The following is a 15,803-nucleotide window of genomic DNA, read 5'->3' on the forward strand; positions in this document are numbered from 1 at the left end:
TGAATCTTCTCAGAGATCAAAAACGTGGATTTCAAACCCATAATTCTGTGAAAAAACAAACAAATTTCCATTACTTCATTTCTGTTCTATACTGACATATACTTAAGACCGTGACTAATGATGATATTCATTGTTAATAATTCAGCTGATCATTTTCTTGATTAGTTAGGTCTATAAAATGGAAAATCTTCTAAAGATCAAGCTGATGTACAAACAGCTTGTTTTTTATGATAATCCAAAACCCAAAGATATTTAATTTTGAGTAAAAAAGATGTGAATATTTGGTGAAAAAAACAAAAAAAACCCATACTTAAACAGTTGATGGACTATCAAAATTATTGCTCGATAATTTTCCACACATATTCCACATGCCACTGTACGTTTGTCAAAAAGCTACAGGTCAAAAGAAATGCCAGCAGACCAGATTTACATTTAGTCAATTTTTTTTTTTTTTTTACTTCTACCGTGTTACAGCTTAACAAAACAAACATGATTTTTTTTCTAAGGCTATAGGTTCAAACCAAGAGCAGGGAATTTTCCCTGATCAGCCAGGGCTCACTCAGTAAGCTGCCAGAATGAGCTGACTGTTGACATTGTTTACTGAAGACAATGGAGAGTAAAGACACAAGTTATTTATATCTTTGCAACAATTTTTGTATCCATCATCAAAACTGTCCCTTGGCTTTTGTTTGAGTTACTTCAAAGATAAGAGCTGGTGCTGAAGTTTACCACCATAAAGACAAAAAGAAGACAAAGAGGAAGCTCCTTTCAGTACACTGAGGTTTTAATGTGTTGACAAAGCACAGCAGTCCTGCTGAGGAAAGTCATCCTTTCATCCACATCGGCTTGAACAAGATGCAGAGCCTGGTTTCTGCAGTTCACACATTCACACTGTTATCTCCCTGCTCTTCTACACAGAGAGAGAGGGGCGAGAAAAAAAAAAGAAAAGAAAAAGAAACCCTCTCTGCTACAACCTAAAATATCAAACAACCTGCAGACGTCCATATACATCACTGCATCATATTTTTTTGCAAGTTTTTTCAAATATTATTTCCTTATACATATACTCATTTATTCATAATCATTTAAATATTTAGCAATTCCATACATTGCGGACTAAATTCTCTAGACAGTGGAAATACAAGTCCCATAAGATGCACCACACATATACAGAATAACGCATTAGGATACGTCCATAATAAACTATTTCATGTTAAATAATAAGTAGGATATGCTTGGTTGTGTTTGCTTTGCAGTCGTGGAGTCCTAAGATACACACGGGGTGACTGAAGTGTTTCAGGTAGTTTGCAAATGACATCAATTGAGGTACAGAGATGGGTTTAGTTGTGGCTGGTGGGTTTTTGTAATCTTTTTGCTTGAGGTCAAAATACAACACATCACACACTGACAGCAGAGCTCAGTGGCAGGAGAAAGGGGTGAAAAGATGGGTTCGACTCACAGGCTCTCACACAGCAAAGTGAGGGTGAAACAGAAGGAGCGTTTGACAGTTTTATGCATAGACAGTGGCTGCTTTCATGTTCTCACTCGCCCCCGTGACCACTGAGAGAGGGAAGAAAAGAAAAAGAAAAAAAAAGAGGAAAAAACAGAAAAGAGATGGCAGATTATCAACCTGAAATTTTTCCTGTCACTGTATCAGAAGATTTGATGCATGATGTGAATAAAAAGGATGTACAATGAGCTCAGGGTGCAACCCCGGCCACAGATTCCCTTCCTCTGAGTTAAAAATGTACTTGGCTCTGGTTTGACTGGTGGCATGCAGCTGTCTGCAGAAGAACGTCCTATATATTGCACTTTCTACTTAGATCCCGCCTCCATAAGATAATGCAGTTATAAAGTTTTTGTGCAGGGGAGAGGAGGAAAGCGGAAAAAGTGGGAAACCATTTTCTTTGTTGCATAGGTTCTGTGGAAGCACAGACAGCAATGTTTCGAGAGGTGGTCGTGTCACAGTTGTGTGAGATTACAGTCCTGTGAACAAATTAGCCTGCCCACTCAAAATGATTGGATCACACGACAAAACACAGCTGGATTTAGTGGCAGTGAGGTTTTCTGGAGGCTACAACAGGAAAAAAAAAAAAGATCCAGACAGTCCCTCACATGATCGCTCCTCCTATCCTACAGCAAAGGGAGGAAGAGGAAAAGCAAGGATGAAGAGCAGCCCCCCCCCCCCCCCCCCCCCCCCCCCCCACCCACCCACCCCCCCCCCACCCCCCCACCCACCCCACTCCCCCCACCCCACCCTATCTGTCCAGATATCTGAGGGTGAGGAGTCTGTAGCTGATCCTTTCCGCCCCTTATTTTATTTAAGCCCTCCTCCCTTGCGTGAGTGAGCGAGTGAGTGATGGATGGTGCAGTCTGTTTCACAGCTGATAGGGAATGGAGTTTTAGAGGAGAGGAGGTAAAAGAGAGGAGGTGGGGGTTTCTTTTAAGGGTCGAGCGGTGGCAAGGGGCTCTCAGGGCGAGAGGGTCCACCCTTGTTCGGCCGGCTGTTTCAGTGAAAAGAGTAGAAACGGAGAGAAAACAGAAGACCTTACATGATGAACAAGACGAAAAAGAGAAACCCCGAAATCATAAAGGTGAGGAGACACCAGGGAAGTCTTTATGTTTATCTGCAGCTCACAATAATGAGATAAATACTGGCTGTATGAGTGGCACAGTTCTTGTCTTTGGATGTTTAATTCTCAAGTACAAGTGGACCTGATTCAGCGTGATTAAAGTGTGTCCTCGCCTGTGATTTTGGGGGGGACCACAATTACAGATCAAAACCTGAATACAACAGTTAGGAACAAAAAGAAAAATACACAAGAGTTTCAGAGATGCAATATCCAGTCCAGTCCAGCTCAGCTTGCATCACCTCCCTTAAAGGAATACTCCAGCAAAATGTTGTGTCTGTTACTTTCACCTCATAGCTTGACGAGGAAAAAGGTTTTTTATAGAAAAAGAAATCAATTTCAAAACATGCGTCATGCAGTATAATCCAATTCTCTGATATCTCCTTGCTCCAGCGCATCTTAAAAAACGTATCGTCACTAACAAAACTCAACAGAAGAATTAGTTATGGACTCTCTGATATCGCTGCGCTGTTCAGCATCAGTTCAGTAACATTTTTCAAAAATAGCTACCTTTTATGAAAACTCTGCTGAAAATGTTTTTCTTCCAGCATGACAGGCAATACAGGGTAAGTCTGTGATACAAAAAGTAACATTTTTTGGTGAAGTATTCCTTTAGAAAAATTTTTTTAAAAAAAATTAGAATTAAAAAAAAAAATTAAGATAAGATTAAAAACATGTCAATAAGAGAATAATAACTCAGTCAGCAGCCAGAATACCCATAAGAAATGCTGGAGTATAATGTAATACTCAGGCAAAGTGTCATGCTAAAAGTCTCTTCCCTTAGTTTAAAAGGAGGAAAAAATATCTTGCGTTTTTGCTTGTATATATATATATGTGTGTGTATTTATGTAAGCAGGTGTGCATGCATACGTGTGCATACACTCACCGATTTGTTTCTTATCAATTATTTCATATTGTCTACATAGTTTATTTAAATTCTGAGGGTGCAGCATGTTCATATGTCAGTCATGCAGGTGTGTTTCAAGTTTTCTGCATCTCTGTGTGAAACAGAGGGGTGTCGGGGGGAGAAAGAGAGACATGGCTCGTTGTGAGGGAGAAGTCGGAGCGGGAGAAAGGAGCCAGCTCAGGTCAGGTGAGGCAGAAAATGACAGGAGGGTGGCGCTGTTGTCCATAGTCTCCTATCCAGACGGGGGGGGCGGGCGGGTGGACAAGAGGACGGAGGGAGGAGCTCAGAGGTCTAGTGGGTTGGAGAGGGTGGGGGTCTCCGACTGCCACGGACACACAAAGGCACACAGGAAGAGATACAAAGAAGAGAGGACAGGAATAGGATGGATTAGTGGCTTTGAGGTGTTTGCTCATTTCTGGACCCTCATGTGTAAATCCATGCACATACACAGAAATACAGCTCCGTCACTCACATGGACAACCACTTCCATAATGAGATATGAGGATGAAACCTGAAAACATGACCAACACCACTGAGATATTAGGCTCAGTTAAAATGGCCACAATGCAGGTAATGTGTGTTTGCAGTTGAGGCCCAAAGTAGGCAGTATTTTTAGAAAGTCCCTCAAGGCTTTAGTAAGATATTGCATTGGTGAGAATGGGACAAAAACATAATGCCTGCAAAATGAGCTAAAACATATTGATTTGTGAACTTGAGAGGTGCTGGTAGGTGGATTTTCTTACTTTGGACGGAGCTCAGCTAGCCGTTTCCCACTGTTTATCTTTGCAATTGTGAGATAACCATATTTCCCAAAAATGAGCAAACTATTCCTTTACAAAAAACTTTTTTTAACTAAAGTTTCTTCTTTAGCTTGCTCGATTTTAAAATTAAGTCGTGTCTACTTGCGGCCCCTTTTCACAGATTGCACACATCTATAAGTCACAAGCAGTGCAACCAAAGAGGGAGGTTCCTCTTTGAAAATATTTAGATAGAATATTTAAAATGATAATTAAAAAAAAAAAAAAACTCCCAAGAACAAGGCAAAAATCAACTGAGACTGCAACTGCACACTCACTAAGTCTGTACTGAATGGTGATGTTGACAGAAAACAGGACAATAAGGACATCAGACACTCAGACACAAACTAGGAATGGGTGGGATGTTGTGGCATATAAACATCACATACAACACTGACACAAAACCAAGAATAATCTTTAGGTTTTGGACATTTGAATTAAATTCTTTTTAACCCACTGCTGCTGTAAACTGAGTAAAGATTCCTCTTTCCTGTTCTGACTACTATACTGATACCCCTTTAAAAAACAACTTATCATCAATGCTAAAAGGCTGTGACAAAAATCAGCTCACACACCGACGCAAACACACACACACTTGGTGTGTGTTTGGCCATGCAGTGCTCTAGGAGGAGAAAGGAAAAATAAGAAAAAGGAAATGGCATGCAGTGAAAGGATGCGTTCTGAGAGGAAGAGAAAGAAGGAAAGTGATGATGGCGGCTATGATGACGATGATGATAATGGTGGACAGTACCCAACGTACCAGAAACGTTACTCCTCACTGGTCAGTGATAGTGATTCTGTAGAAGGAACCATAGTCATGTGTGGGACAGAGGTGTGGTGAGGGAGAGAGGGATGAAGAAAAGAGAAAAGGAGTGCAAACAGTTACAGTGCAGGAAATGACCATCGTCACATGTGCTCAGCTCTCACTTAAGACAGACCAGATCGCAGAAAAATCAACTCTCACAAGTTGATCATTTTGAGATACTCAGATCCAATTTTGAGCCTGAATTATTTGCCAGTGAGAGCTTTGCTCAGCAACGTTAGTGACCCCTGCAGCAAAAGAGGCAAGCTGCTACTCAATGCTACAATGAATCGGTCCAGGTTTAAAAAATTAGCTATCTCACAAACACAGGCAAGCACAAGGCAAAGTTTACAGGTGAAGCGACGGATACAGTTAATGGAGAACAGAAAGGAAGGCCTCATTCCACTTTAAAGTTGAAGTATCTGAATCGTCCAGATGAGGACAGTGATGAGGTGTGTGTTAGTGATGAACAGTGGAGTGTTAGCTGCTGACGGTGATGCTTGGCAGCGTGTTGAGAGTTCAAAGTGGTGTCAGAAAGATACCAACGAGTCAAGGTGAAACCAAAAGACACAAGAGAAAAAGAGCAACTGATCCTGATGATTATATCACTGTCTATCCATCTATTTAGGGATCTCTATCCATCTATTCATCTATCTTCTATCACAACCAGTGCTCTCCACTTTCATTTACCTCCTTCATCCCCTCATCCAGGTGTCTTCACATCCCCCTTAGTAACAGAGAGTATCCACACTTCAGGTTGGATAGCTTGTCATAGTACTGTAAGCTATGGTTTGGATGTTAATATCCTTGGAACATACTCTATATTGGTCTGAAAAGGGTTACTGGGTTTCAAACCCTTTTTTTTCATGTTTTCACTCACCTGGGCACGCTTGGGGGTGCACGGTTAGGCCGGGATGGCACAGTGGGTGGTGGCCCACTGTAAGGGTCAGGAGAAGCTCCCGGGCGGGATGGGACAGGGGGTCCCCCAGCGGGAGGAGGCCCAGGTGGAGGCCCACGAGAGCCTGGGCGGGCAGGAGGTCCCGGTGGAGCTCTGCGGTTTGGAGTTGGACTGGTGGCTGGGGACCTGGTGGAGAAGGAAGAGAGGACAAAAAAAATGTTAACTCTAGTGACGTCGGAAACACAGGAAACATAATATACAACAATGCCTCAACTCAACTGCCTCTAAGGCTCTTCCTCTGTCTATTCACATCATGCCTTACCTTCCTCCGGAGCCGCCCCGTTGCACCTGCAGCCAGGAGTCGTCCACAGGCGGTGGCATGGCAGTGGTTACGGTGGTCGTGCTGATGTCACCGATGATGCTGAGGGCCTCTCGCAGGGCGTGGTACATCCGCAGCATCTCGTCACGGTGCTGGGCCTGCTCCTGGGACTCCTCCATCAGGGTGTTCTGGTCGCCGCATGAGTACAGCTGAGCCAGCAGCTCGGCGTTGATGAACTCCTTCGTCTGGGCACAAGCAAAGAGAGAGGGAGAAATCTGTGTTTGGAACATATGTGAAGAAATGTTGAACATCTGCCACAACATTTCACTGGCCTTTTTGTCCTCTGGTGTCACATTTGACAATAACGCTGCTGCATCCCCCACCAGTGACTCACATTGTTGATCATGAGGTGCATGATGGTCTTCGGCATCAGGTCACGGACAGTCTTGTTGACGATAGCCATGTAGGAGTCAACCAGGTTACGGATGGTCTCCACCTGCCGCTCCAGCTGAGGGTCCATGCTGTGCATGAAGCTGTCAGAGCTGCTGTCATCACCACCATCACTCTGCAGAGAAAAAATGTAGAACAAATTTGATTGTACTGAGAAAGCAATCCAACAAAATCATCTCACACTCATGAACTAAATCTGAATTGAAGCACTGTATGTACATACAGTATTGTCTTTTATTTGCTTCACACAGCCCTTTACAAATGTGTTTATATATATTAATCACATATATAAGATAATGATACTATTATTAGACTTTGGATAAAATGTTCCCATCCTTATCTCAATGCTTCAAAACAATAAACTGAATAACTATTGACTGATAACTGCTAATCAAATCTAATGTGATGGCCAACAAATAAGTAGGACTCCATTTGTTTCTAATTAATTGTTTTAGGCTGAAACATCCCACAAAAGACACAATGATGAAGAAAAGGAACAATGTAGACAAAAGTAACATACCTTTCCTTCCTTATCCTACGAGGTCAAACAGCGATGAAAGATAACAGACATTGAAAAGGACAGATACAGAATCATATGAGAGACGTGACAACATTAAAATAGACTCCAATTACACATCAACAGCAACAGTCTAGACAACTTGAACAAACACAAACAAACAAACTTCACTCTCTGTCTTTACTATTGGGTTAGGAATGAGTTTGACACAAATTTTTGTTGTGTATGATTCAAAAAAACACAAATGCAACATAATGTTGTGTGTGCTTTAAATGAATCTTACCGTGACCCGTTCAGGATAAACTCCAGCTCTGAGGAAGGAGGCCTTCCATGCATCAATGTCCTCCTGACTCTCACAGGCCAGCTCCAGCTGACGGTAGTCCTTATAGACATTCCTGTGGATAATAGCAGAACAAACTGTTAAATATTTTGTCTCATGCTTTCAGACACTGCTATTTTTAAACCCAAAATTCATAACCTAAAAAGCTTCAACCAGTGGTGGAAAGTAGCTAAACACACTTACTCACACACAAACACTGCACTTTGTTTTATATTTCAAAGACAAATATTACACTTTTTACTCTATTGCGTTTATTTCACAGCTATATGGTTACTAATTACTTTTAAGTTTTTACATTCAAAAGATTAAAACGTTAAAATTTGCAAATAATATAATAAAATAAGACTGACAGGGGCTGTTCTTCATAATAAGTACCTCTACTTTCACAGCTTTAAGTACATGTTGTTACCAATGTTTTCAGGACTTGTACTTTGACTATTTCCACAGTGTGAAACTTTTATTTAAGCAAACTGTCTGGACATGTCTTCCACCACTGTCTTATACTTTCAGCTTTAACTGCAAACTGACGTAGGGACATTTCACACAGAAATCACAGAAATCAGGAAAAGTGGGCTGCAGAGCAAAGGCTAATGGTAACAGTTTCTTTTCATGAGTGACGAAGTTAACTGCAGCATTTTGCTTGTTTCTGTATAATCGGTGCATTTGTCTGAACAAAGAACGGCACTGTGGTAACATGTGATGAGTGATATGTATCTGATGTGTGTGTGTGTGTGTGTGTTTACGTATATTGATGTGTGTGCGTGTGCAATAACACCTCTGTTCGGTGTTGAAGAGGGCAAAGATGTGCTTGCTGGACATGAAGCCTTTCTCCACATCGCGCAGCTTCAGATTGTCCACCTGCAGCATGTACTTCTTCTCTTTCTCCTGCAGGGGGAGACAGAGAAACACACAGTGCATGTGAGGAGGGGGGGAGGAGGAGGAGGAGGAAGGGAGAGCTGTTCCAACGATGAGGAATTTGGTTCAAAAGTAAAAATGGTCACAGAGATTTACAGTATTTGTACCGACCTTGTGTACAAGAGCAAAATAAAACAATAAAAGCCACTGCAACACTGTTGGCTGATCAATACTGCTTGCATGCTGTACTTAATATAAGATTTTGCAGCATCAGCTCAAGAGGCAATCATAATCTATGACAGACACTAGATTAAAAGACACAAAAAGAAGGCAGATGAAAGAGAATCATGAGTAAACGCTCACATATTAGATTTAACAGCGGGCTAAAAAAAAGAGAAGAAAAAGGCAAGAGAGACGAGTGGGAAAGTCGTACAGAGTCCTCCAGTCTGTGGTTTTGATTACAGTTGTGAAAAAAAAAGGGTGAGCAACAAATGAGAAACACACACATACAGAGAGAGAGAGAGAGAGAGAGAGAGAGAGGGAGAGAGAGAGAGAGAGAGAGAGAAACTGCCCTCCGGTGTAGAGATCTCTTGTCTTTGTAAATCTGCAAACAACATATGATATGCAGACATGCAACTATTTATGAATAAGGGAACCTCAAAGTTAGTCATCTCAGTCTGACACATGCCAGCCCTCTCTCTCCTCCCTATGTCAGAGTCTCTCGCTCACACACACGCATAAAACACACACACACACACACACACACACACACACACACACACACACACACACACGTTGCAGTTAAACTCCTCAAAGTCTTTTGTTACAAAATGAAGTTTCTTTATTGAGGATAAATGTGCGTGTGTGTGTGTGTGTGTGAGTGTGAATGTTTTACTAGCAACAGTAAAATTAGAATTCACAAAATGAGAAGCCAAGAATAGCACAGGGTGAGTGAGTTTCTCTAAACATAGCTTAAAAATGCATACGCACACACACACACACACATACCCACACGCATATACACACACACACACACACACACACACACACACACACACACACACTCGCTTTGGTTGCAAACTGCACCTTTGAGCGTAGTCTCTAACTAACCTTAGAACCATCTGGATAGCTAACCATGGGCTTGCCCTGCCCAACCCAGTGTGTGTGTGTGTGTGTGTGTGTAAAAGAGAGTGTGTCAAAGACAGAGACGGGGGGGGGGGGGGGGGGAAATCCTTCATCAAAGGATTTACGACCTGTGCAGCCAAATGGTCATATCCCCTAAATGCATGTAAAAACTCTCTCTCACACACAAACACACATATAAACACACACACATAAACACACACACATTTGGCAGCGGCAGTACACCCAGGTGTCTGCTATACAGTCTGCAGTCGCCCAGACTGCTGAATGCTGACATCAACATTTAGAGTGGCGGTTGAGGGCAATGAGGTCCCCGTTCTCCGCCTCTGGTCTGTTCAATATTTCTCAATATTTGCCTTCCTCCTTTTCTCCCTCTCTCTTTTTTTTCTCCTCCTCTTTTCCCTTGTTCCCCTCACTCTCTGGCTTTCCCTCTCCCTGGGAGTGAGCAACCTTGGACTGATTCATACATTTTCCTCTCCTCTGGCCAGTAAATCCAGTCAAGAGAGTTGGAAGCAGGAGGGATGGGGGGTGGGGGGGGGGGGGTGGGGGGGGTGGGGCAGTGTGTGAGTGTGTGTCTGATGTGGGGAAAGTACAGAGAAACTGAACTCCTAAAGCAGCGGCAGGAAGGATAAGTATATGAGAAATGAAGTTTGATCTAACAAGTTACATTATCTTTTTGTATTGAGGCGGTAAGAGCTGCTATTTAGGTGTGAGGACGGTTGAACCATTGAGTTTGCTGTGTGTTTAAACAAGAAAGAAAAACAGACAAAAGCATGCATATATGAGCATTATTTCAACATCATACACACACTTCTGACACACATAATTAATTATTATTATTATTATTATCGAGGGTTTTCTTTGTGCCAATCAGCCCATCTTGCATGTGTGTGTTTTTACGTGTTTGGGGAAGTTGGGGATTGAGTAGTTTCCCATATGCTCCCATAAAATCCAGTCAGCATGAGCAAGTATTTCAGATTTCAGGCACCGAACACACATGAGAAAACAAAGTTTTACATACACATACACATACATACACAGATGCACATATACTGTATATATACATATACATATATGAAGTACTCACACACTTTATTTGACTTTTGTCTGCAGCATTTTACTTGCTTAAGAATGAATTAGAAAGACGCGCGTGCACACACACACACACACACACACACACAAGCAAACACAGCCAGTGATGTACGCTATGGTTTTGCACTTTTGGGCTTGTCAGGAGATTTCCATTTGGTTTACATTAATCACCATGGAAACGGCTCAAGTGTAATACACAAAATGTGTGTGTTTGTGTGTGTACAGTCAGTGTGTACTGTGTATGCATGTCAAGACTGCATGCAAGGAGCAAACCGGGAGTGAAAGGGTTTTTGAAGACTTAAAAGCCATGAATTGTACATTACACAAATACAGTGTTACTGCTTCTTCCCCAGAGTCATAGAAACAAACAAGTAATTCAATTACACAGATGCATTTAAGGATATGCACCATGTAATCACAATATCAACTGAAATAATAAAGTTATTAATACCTCCAGACATCTATGTTGCAAGCACTTTTTCTTTTTGTCTGTGTAATCTTCCTTTTTGCCTTTACCTGAATGTGTGACATATTTGTATGAATGTATTAACCAACAGCAACATAATTACAGCCGTTTGCTGTGAGTCCCTTTTGACTCATGAGTCCCTCCAGTGAGAGTCTGTCCTTTTCTGGGAAAGCCTCTTTCCACTGCTTTCGGAAGACGCTGTGGGTGGAAATGTTTTGGACGATGCCATGCCCGTGGCGCCTCATGTCCGCTGCAGCGTCCACACATACAGGAATAAGGAAGCGTTTGGTGAAGTTCTTGCCACCTGTAACAGTGCCTCCAAGGATGTTGTATAAATGGCTGAAGTGCTGAGCTGCACTCGCTCTAACGGCTGCAGTGCAGTGACTCAGCCCGGCATTCAGCAGCATGTTGATGGTACGGCTACAGCGACAATTTTGAACCATGGTGTCCACAGTGAGAATTTGCCTGCTGCTGGGTGAAGGCGTTGGAGCATCAGGGTGCGGCCTGTTTCCTCCACCAAGTCATCCGTGGCCCTCTGATGGTGAGTATACATCTAACCCAGTGTGGCCATGGCAACACAGGACACCATCAAGCACAGGATTTTAACCTCTTCCATGACAACCACACAGACCTTACAAAGTGTGGCCCTCAGTGTGTTCTGATCAAACATTTGTGTATAAATTACCTCTACTGTATTGACTGTGTCATCTATTTTGTAAGATACAGTCTAATGTAAGTCTGTTCCAAGTTCATAATGTTCAGTTTTTGTTGGAAATGTGTAAATTAAATGATAAGTTTATCATTGATGTCAGAGTTAAAGGTGTTTTTTAATCTTTTCGTCATTTCATCCATACGTGAGGTAGACAGAACATCATAACCCTGATTATAATACAGTCCAGTACAACACCACTGCCTACTCAATTACAATCACCTTCACTGTTTGTGGATGGAAGCAGAAATAAAGGAGGCAGAAATATATAAAAAAAACTGGGTTAGGTGCCACCAGAGCTGGTTGAGAAAACATGCATTTTATCATTTGGGTAAATTGACCCTCAAACCTGGGGTGCTGGGTTTGAAACCTATAACAGTTGAGCTGCTCAGTCTTGTTTTAAGTATATAACAATATTTTATTCTCACTCATCCAGTCACTGACCTACACAACTGATTTTCAAATCAGTTTAATAAATTCTGTTCATTTCCACCTGAAACATGGGGTGATGTGTGATCTGTCCCTTTTTGTCTGAACCTCTACACACGCAACATTTTTTCCTCTTATACACACACACACACGCAGGAGATGAGGCGGTGCAATAGGTAGTTAACCTGTGGTGTTTGGAGCAGTGTGTGAGCAAAGTACTTTCCATGGTTTTGTTTTGCTAGTGAGTAATAGCAGGCTAATTATGAAAAGCCAGAGGAAGTTCACTTCTGGATGCATAACGGCACTTCACCACTGTGCACACCTTCCAAAAAAACGTCTCAAACATGATTTCAAAATGGGGCTGAAATATGGCCTCCCACACACACACACACACACACATACGGAAATGCTAAACATGAAAAAACATGCACACACCGGGACCTTACATAATCCGTATCCAATTAACACCTTGAAACAAATCTGAGCAGTTTGGTGGGCAAAACCAAGAAGATAGTCGTTAACGGCATCCATGTTGTTTTAAGAGGCTGCATGTCTCAGTGTGTGTATGTGTGTGTGGTAGTGCGTATGTTGACGGGAGTCTGGTGACTTGGGCCATGCATCAAAGGGCTGCGGAGAACCCACACGGCATCTGGGAGCAATAACGCTGCTCCTAACCCTTCATTACCACAAAGACTGGGCCCTGGGTGGCAGCCAACGGCAATTTTCACAACCCTCCTCCTCACCTCCCTCCGTTTTTCTTTCCCTCCATTCTTCTACCATTCCCCTATTGAGTTCTGACTTAAAAAAAAAAAAAAAATGAAACACAGAGAGAAGTTCTGTAAGTCTTACATGATGGGGATGTAGAAAGACACAGAAAGAATGAGACTTGTTGGGGTTGAAGCTCTTGTGGAAAACCTTGTTTAGGGTCTATACTCAGCAACAGATAAGAATAGTTCAGTCCAGGTGAATTAATTCGTAAAGAGTTTTTGTCAAATGTTTCATAGAAAATAATTTTTCCTGAGTATAATCAACTTTTTCTAGAAAACTTTAAAGATTTACTGGGTCTACATACAATCCCAAAAAAAAAAACAAAACACCAACGCATGCAAAATCAGCATTTGGTCTATGATTAATACGTCCTTGAGAAACAGCAGAAAAAGCATCTGAGGAAACTTCATTTGACTTAATCCCATTTTAGACCCCATTGAAAGCAAGGCCACACGTTGCCAACATTCAAATCAGCGACGGCAAACAATTTAGCAGAGAGAGTTACGATTGGGAACAGCTAGACTGGAGCTATTCTAGGACAATGTGTAAAAACATACAGCTGTTCATGACTCATCGAGCTACAAGGTTGTGCAATAATACTCATAACAAATCACCTTGGGCAGCGTGCCAGTGTCCACACTTCCTAATACTTCGTATATCATGCAAACTGCTACTAGATAACTAAATTCTCACTATTTCTTGTGATCACAAATTCAGAGTGTAATGTGTTTATGTTGTATTTGGCTGGTGGAAACTTGCTTTTCTTGTCTTTCTTTTTTTTTTTTTTTTTTTGTCCAATGTCCAATCTCAGCAGATTCTGCCTCCTCATTTCTCCTTATAAAAGTGACAGCCTTGGTCCCCGCTTGGCTCTTCCTCTGGGAATGAGCACAAACAAAAAATAAACGTCTTCGTGGAGAAAGGAAACGTGGTGTCTGCGTGACAATGACACATTCAGTCAGCGAGCCGGTCGAACGCGGGCTAGCAGGTCAGTGGCACCTTCCTGTTTAGCAGCTAATTGCTACGCAGTTAATTATCTGCTCTGCGTTTACTTCTGCAGAGGGTCAGCCTAACAACCTTCAGGCCAGCCAGGACATGTGATCAATCATCAGTGACCACCAAAGAGTAAGAGGAGGAGGAAAGGGAGACCCCAGTCCACTAACCACATAAACACATGTGAAAATCCCCACACGTCTACAGACTCTTGTCTGATAGAGGACAAATGCTCTGTTCGACCTGTGTGTTTGGTGTCTGTGCGTACTTGGCACAAGGCTCTCAATATTTATTTCAAAGTTTGCTCACAAACGTATATACTTGTATTCATATGTGAGCATTTGACATTACTTAAAAATCCACGTCAAAATGACAAATGAGGCCTGTGAATAGTCTTTACATTTCCACATGTGAAACAAATATTATCTGATGTGAAAAAAAAAAAAAATCCAGTATTATGGACCAACCAACTGAAGTGTTCACCTCTGAGGTAAACACGTGATGTCAGAATACACTGAGGAAAAATGTTCACATATGAGTCAAAATGCAAACATGCTTTGAAGCCACACATGGAGCTTCAGTGCAACTTTTTGATTAAGATTTTGCTATGATAAATGCATATTATATGAGTCTTACATGTATTTGTGGCATTAATAGAGCCAAAACAAAAAAAAGAGCAGAATCCCTAGTTAATAAATCAAGGATATAATTTATTTAGACACTATCAGATGGCACAAAGTGACTATTTCAGACCCAAATAATGTTCTTATCCTTTCCTTCTTAACCAAATCCCATTTTCCTGACTCATACCAGTCTCTTGATCATCAGCACTGCATAATTCAAACATAGTGAGAGCTAAATTAACTGCTACAGTCCTTTTTATAGTAAAATGAACTGCCAAAATATAAAATCTGCACTTCTAACTCAAACGTGTACACATAGGCCTACTACACACAGGGTAAAACACACAGGGTGTGTTTGAACTGAGTGATTTTTATGACATGATTGTGCCAATGGTGGTCAGTTCCAAGGGTGGAGTGTTTTTTTTTTTAACATAACACATATACAGTAAATTTAGTCTTGTAAAACCTGATATTTATGAACATCAAAATCTCTCACTTATGTCAAGGTTCACGATCCAGTTGTATCTCATTCATGAAATCATGGAAAAGTCACTGATTATGACAAAATATAATATGCTACAAAACAAAAAAGAATAAAGTTGCAATAAATACAGATACATGCAACATGGGAATACATTCTCTAAATGCAATAAAACAATTACAGAATGCAAATATATTTATCAGGTCTTATTTGCAGCAATCTTTAAAAGTCTGTCAGTCCTTCAAAAGAGGGAGTGAACCTCACCACGCACACACACACACACACACACACACACAGACACACACAGTAAACAACATGCCAAAAGACATTAAGTACGCACCACTGTGGTTTCTTTTTATCTGTCCCCTGTCTATTTGGGTCTAATCCCCGGATTTTGTTTCTCTAGTAATTTCTGTATTGACATGATGCTGTGGATATACAGCGAACAATCAGGGGAAAATGATCATTTACAGAAAGAAAAAAAACATCCATTACTCTGTTATCTCATCAGTCACGAAAGATAAACTCGCAATTATCCACAAACCAGCCTGTGTAGCTCCTCGGCTCCCCCGACTTGCTGTGGTCAT

The 15,803-nt window shown here is 41.5% G+C and overlaps 1 protein-coding gene across 12 annotated transcripts in view; it reads right to left on the reverse strand.

Moving 5' to 3' along the window:
- Positions 1-763: 763 nt before the first annotated feature.
- The window catches only part of dnm1a (dynamin 1a), a 54,285-nt gene continuing 39,245 nt past the window's right edge, over positions 764-15,803 (reverse strand). For 4 of the 12 annotated variants that reach the window (XM_071465638.1, XM_071465642.1, XM_071465637.1 and 1 more), the window contains 7 exons: positions 8,436-8,545; positions 7,604-7,715; positions 7,324-7,338; positions 6,748-6,918; positions 6,357-6,598; positions 6,017-6,220; positions 2,258-3,859 (listed from right to left, as the gene is read on the reverse strand). In XM_071465638.1, coding sequence (XP_071321739.1) covers positions 3,829-3,859; positions 6,017-6,220; positions 6,357-6,598; positions 6,748-6,918; positions 7,324-7,338; positions 7,604-7,715; positions 8,436-8,545 — 885 coding nt within the window. In that variant the 3' untranslated portion in view covers positions 2,258-3,828. Of the gene's footprint in view, positions 1,561-2,257; positions 3,860-5,094; positions 5,132-5,826; positions 5,864-6,016; positions 6,221-6,356; positions 6,599-6,747; positions 6,919-7,323; positions 7,339-7,603; positions 7,716-8,435; positions 8,546-15,803 lie in introns of those variants that run through there. The other 8 variants (XM_071465645.1, XM_071465647.1, XM_071465644.1 and 5 more) reach the window with 5 other exon arrangements.

The sequence above is a fragment of the Trachinotus anak genome, unplaced genomic scaffold (assembly GCF_046630095.1).
Source record: "Trachinotus anak isolate AG129_WGS33_773 ecotype Australia unplaced genomic scaffold, CSIRO_AGI_Tana_v1 ptg000028l, whole genome shotgun sequence".
Classification (NCBI taxonomy): domain Eukaryota; kingdom Metazoa; phylum Chordata; class Actinopteri; order Carangiformes; family Carangidae; genus Trachinotus; species Trachinotus anak.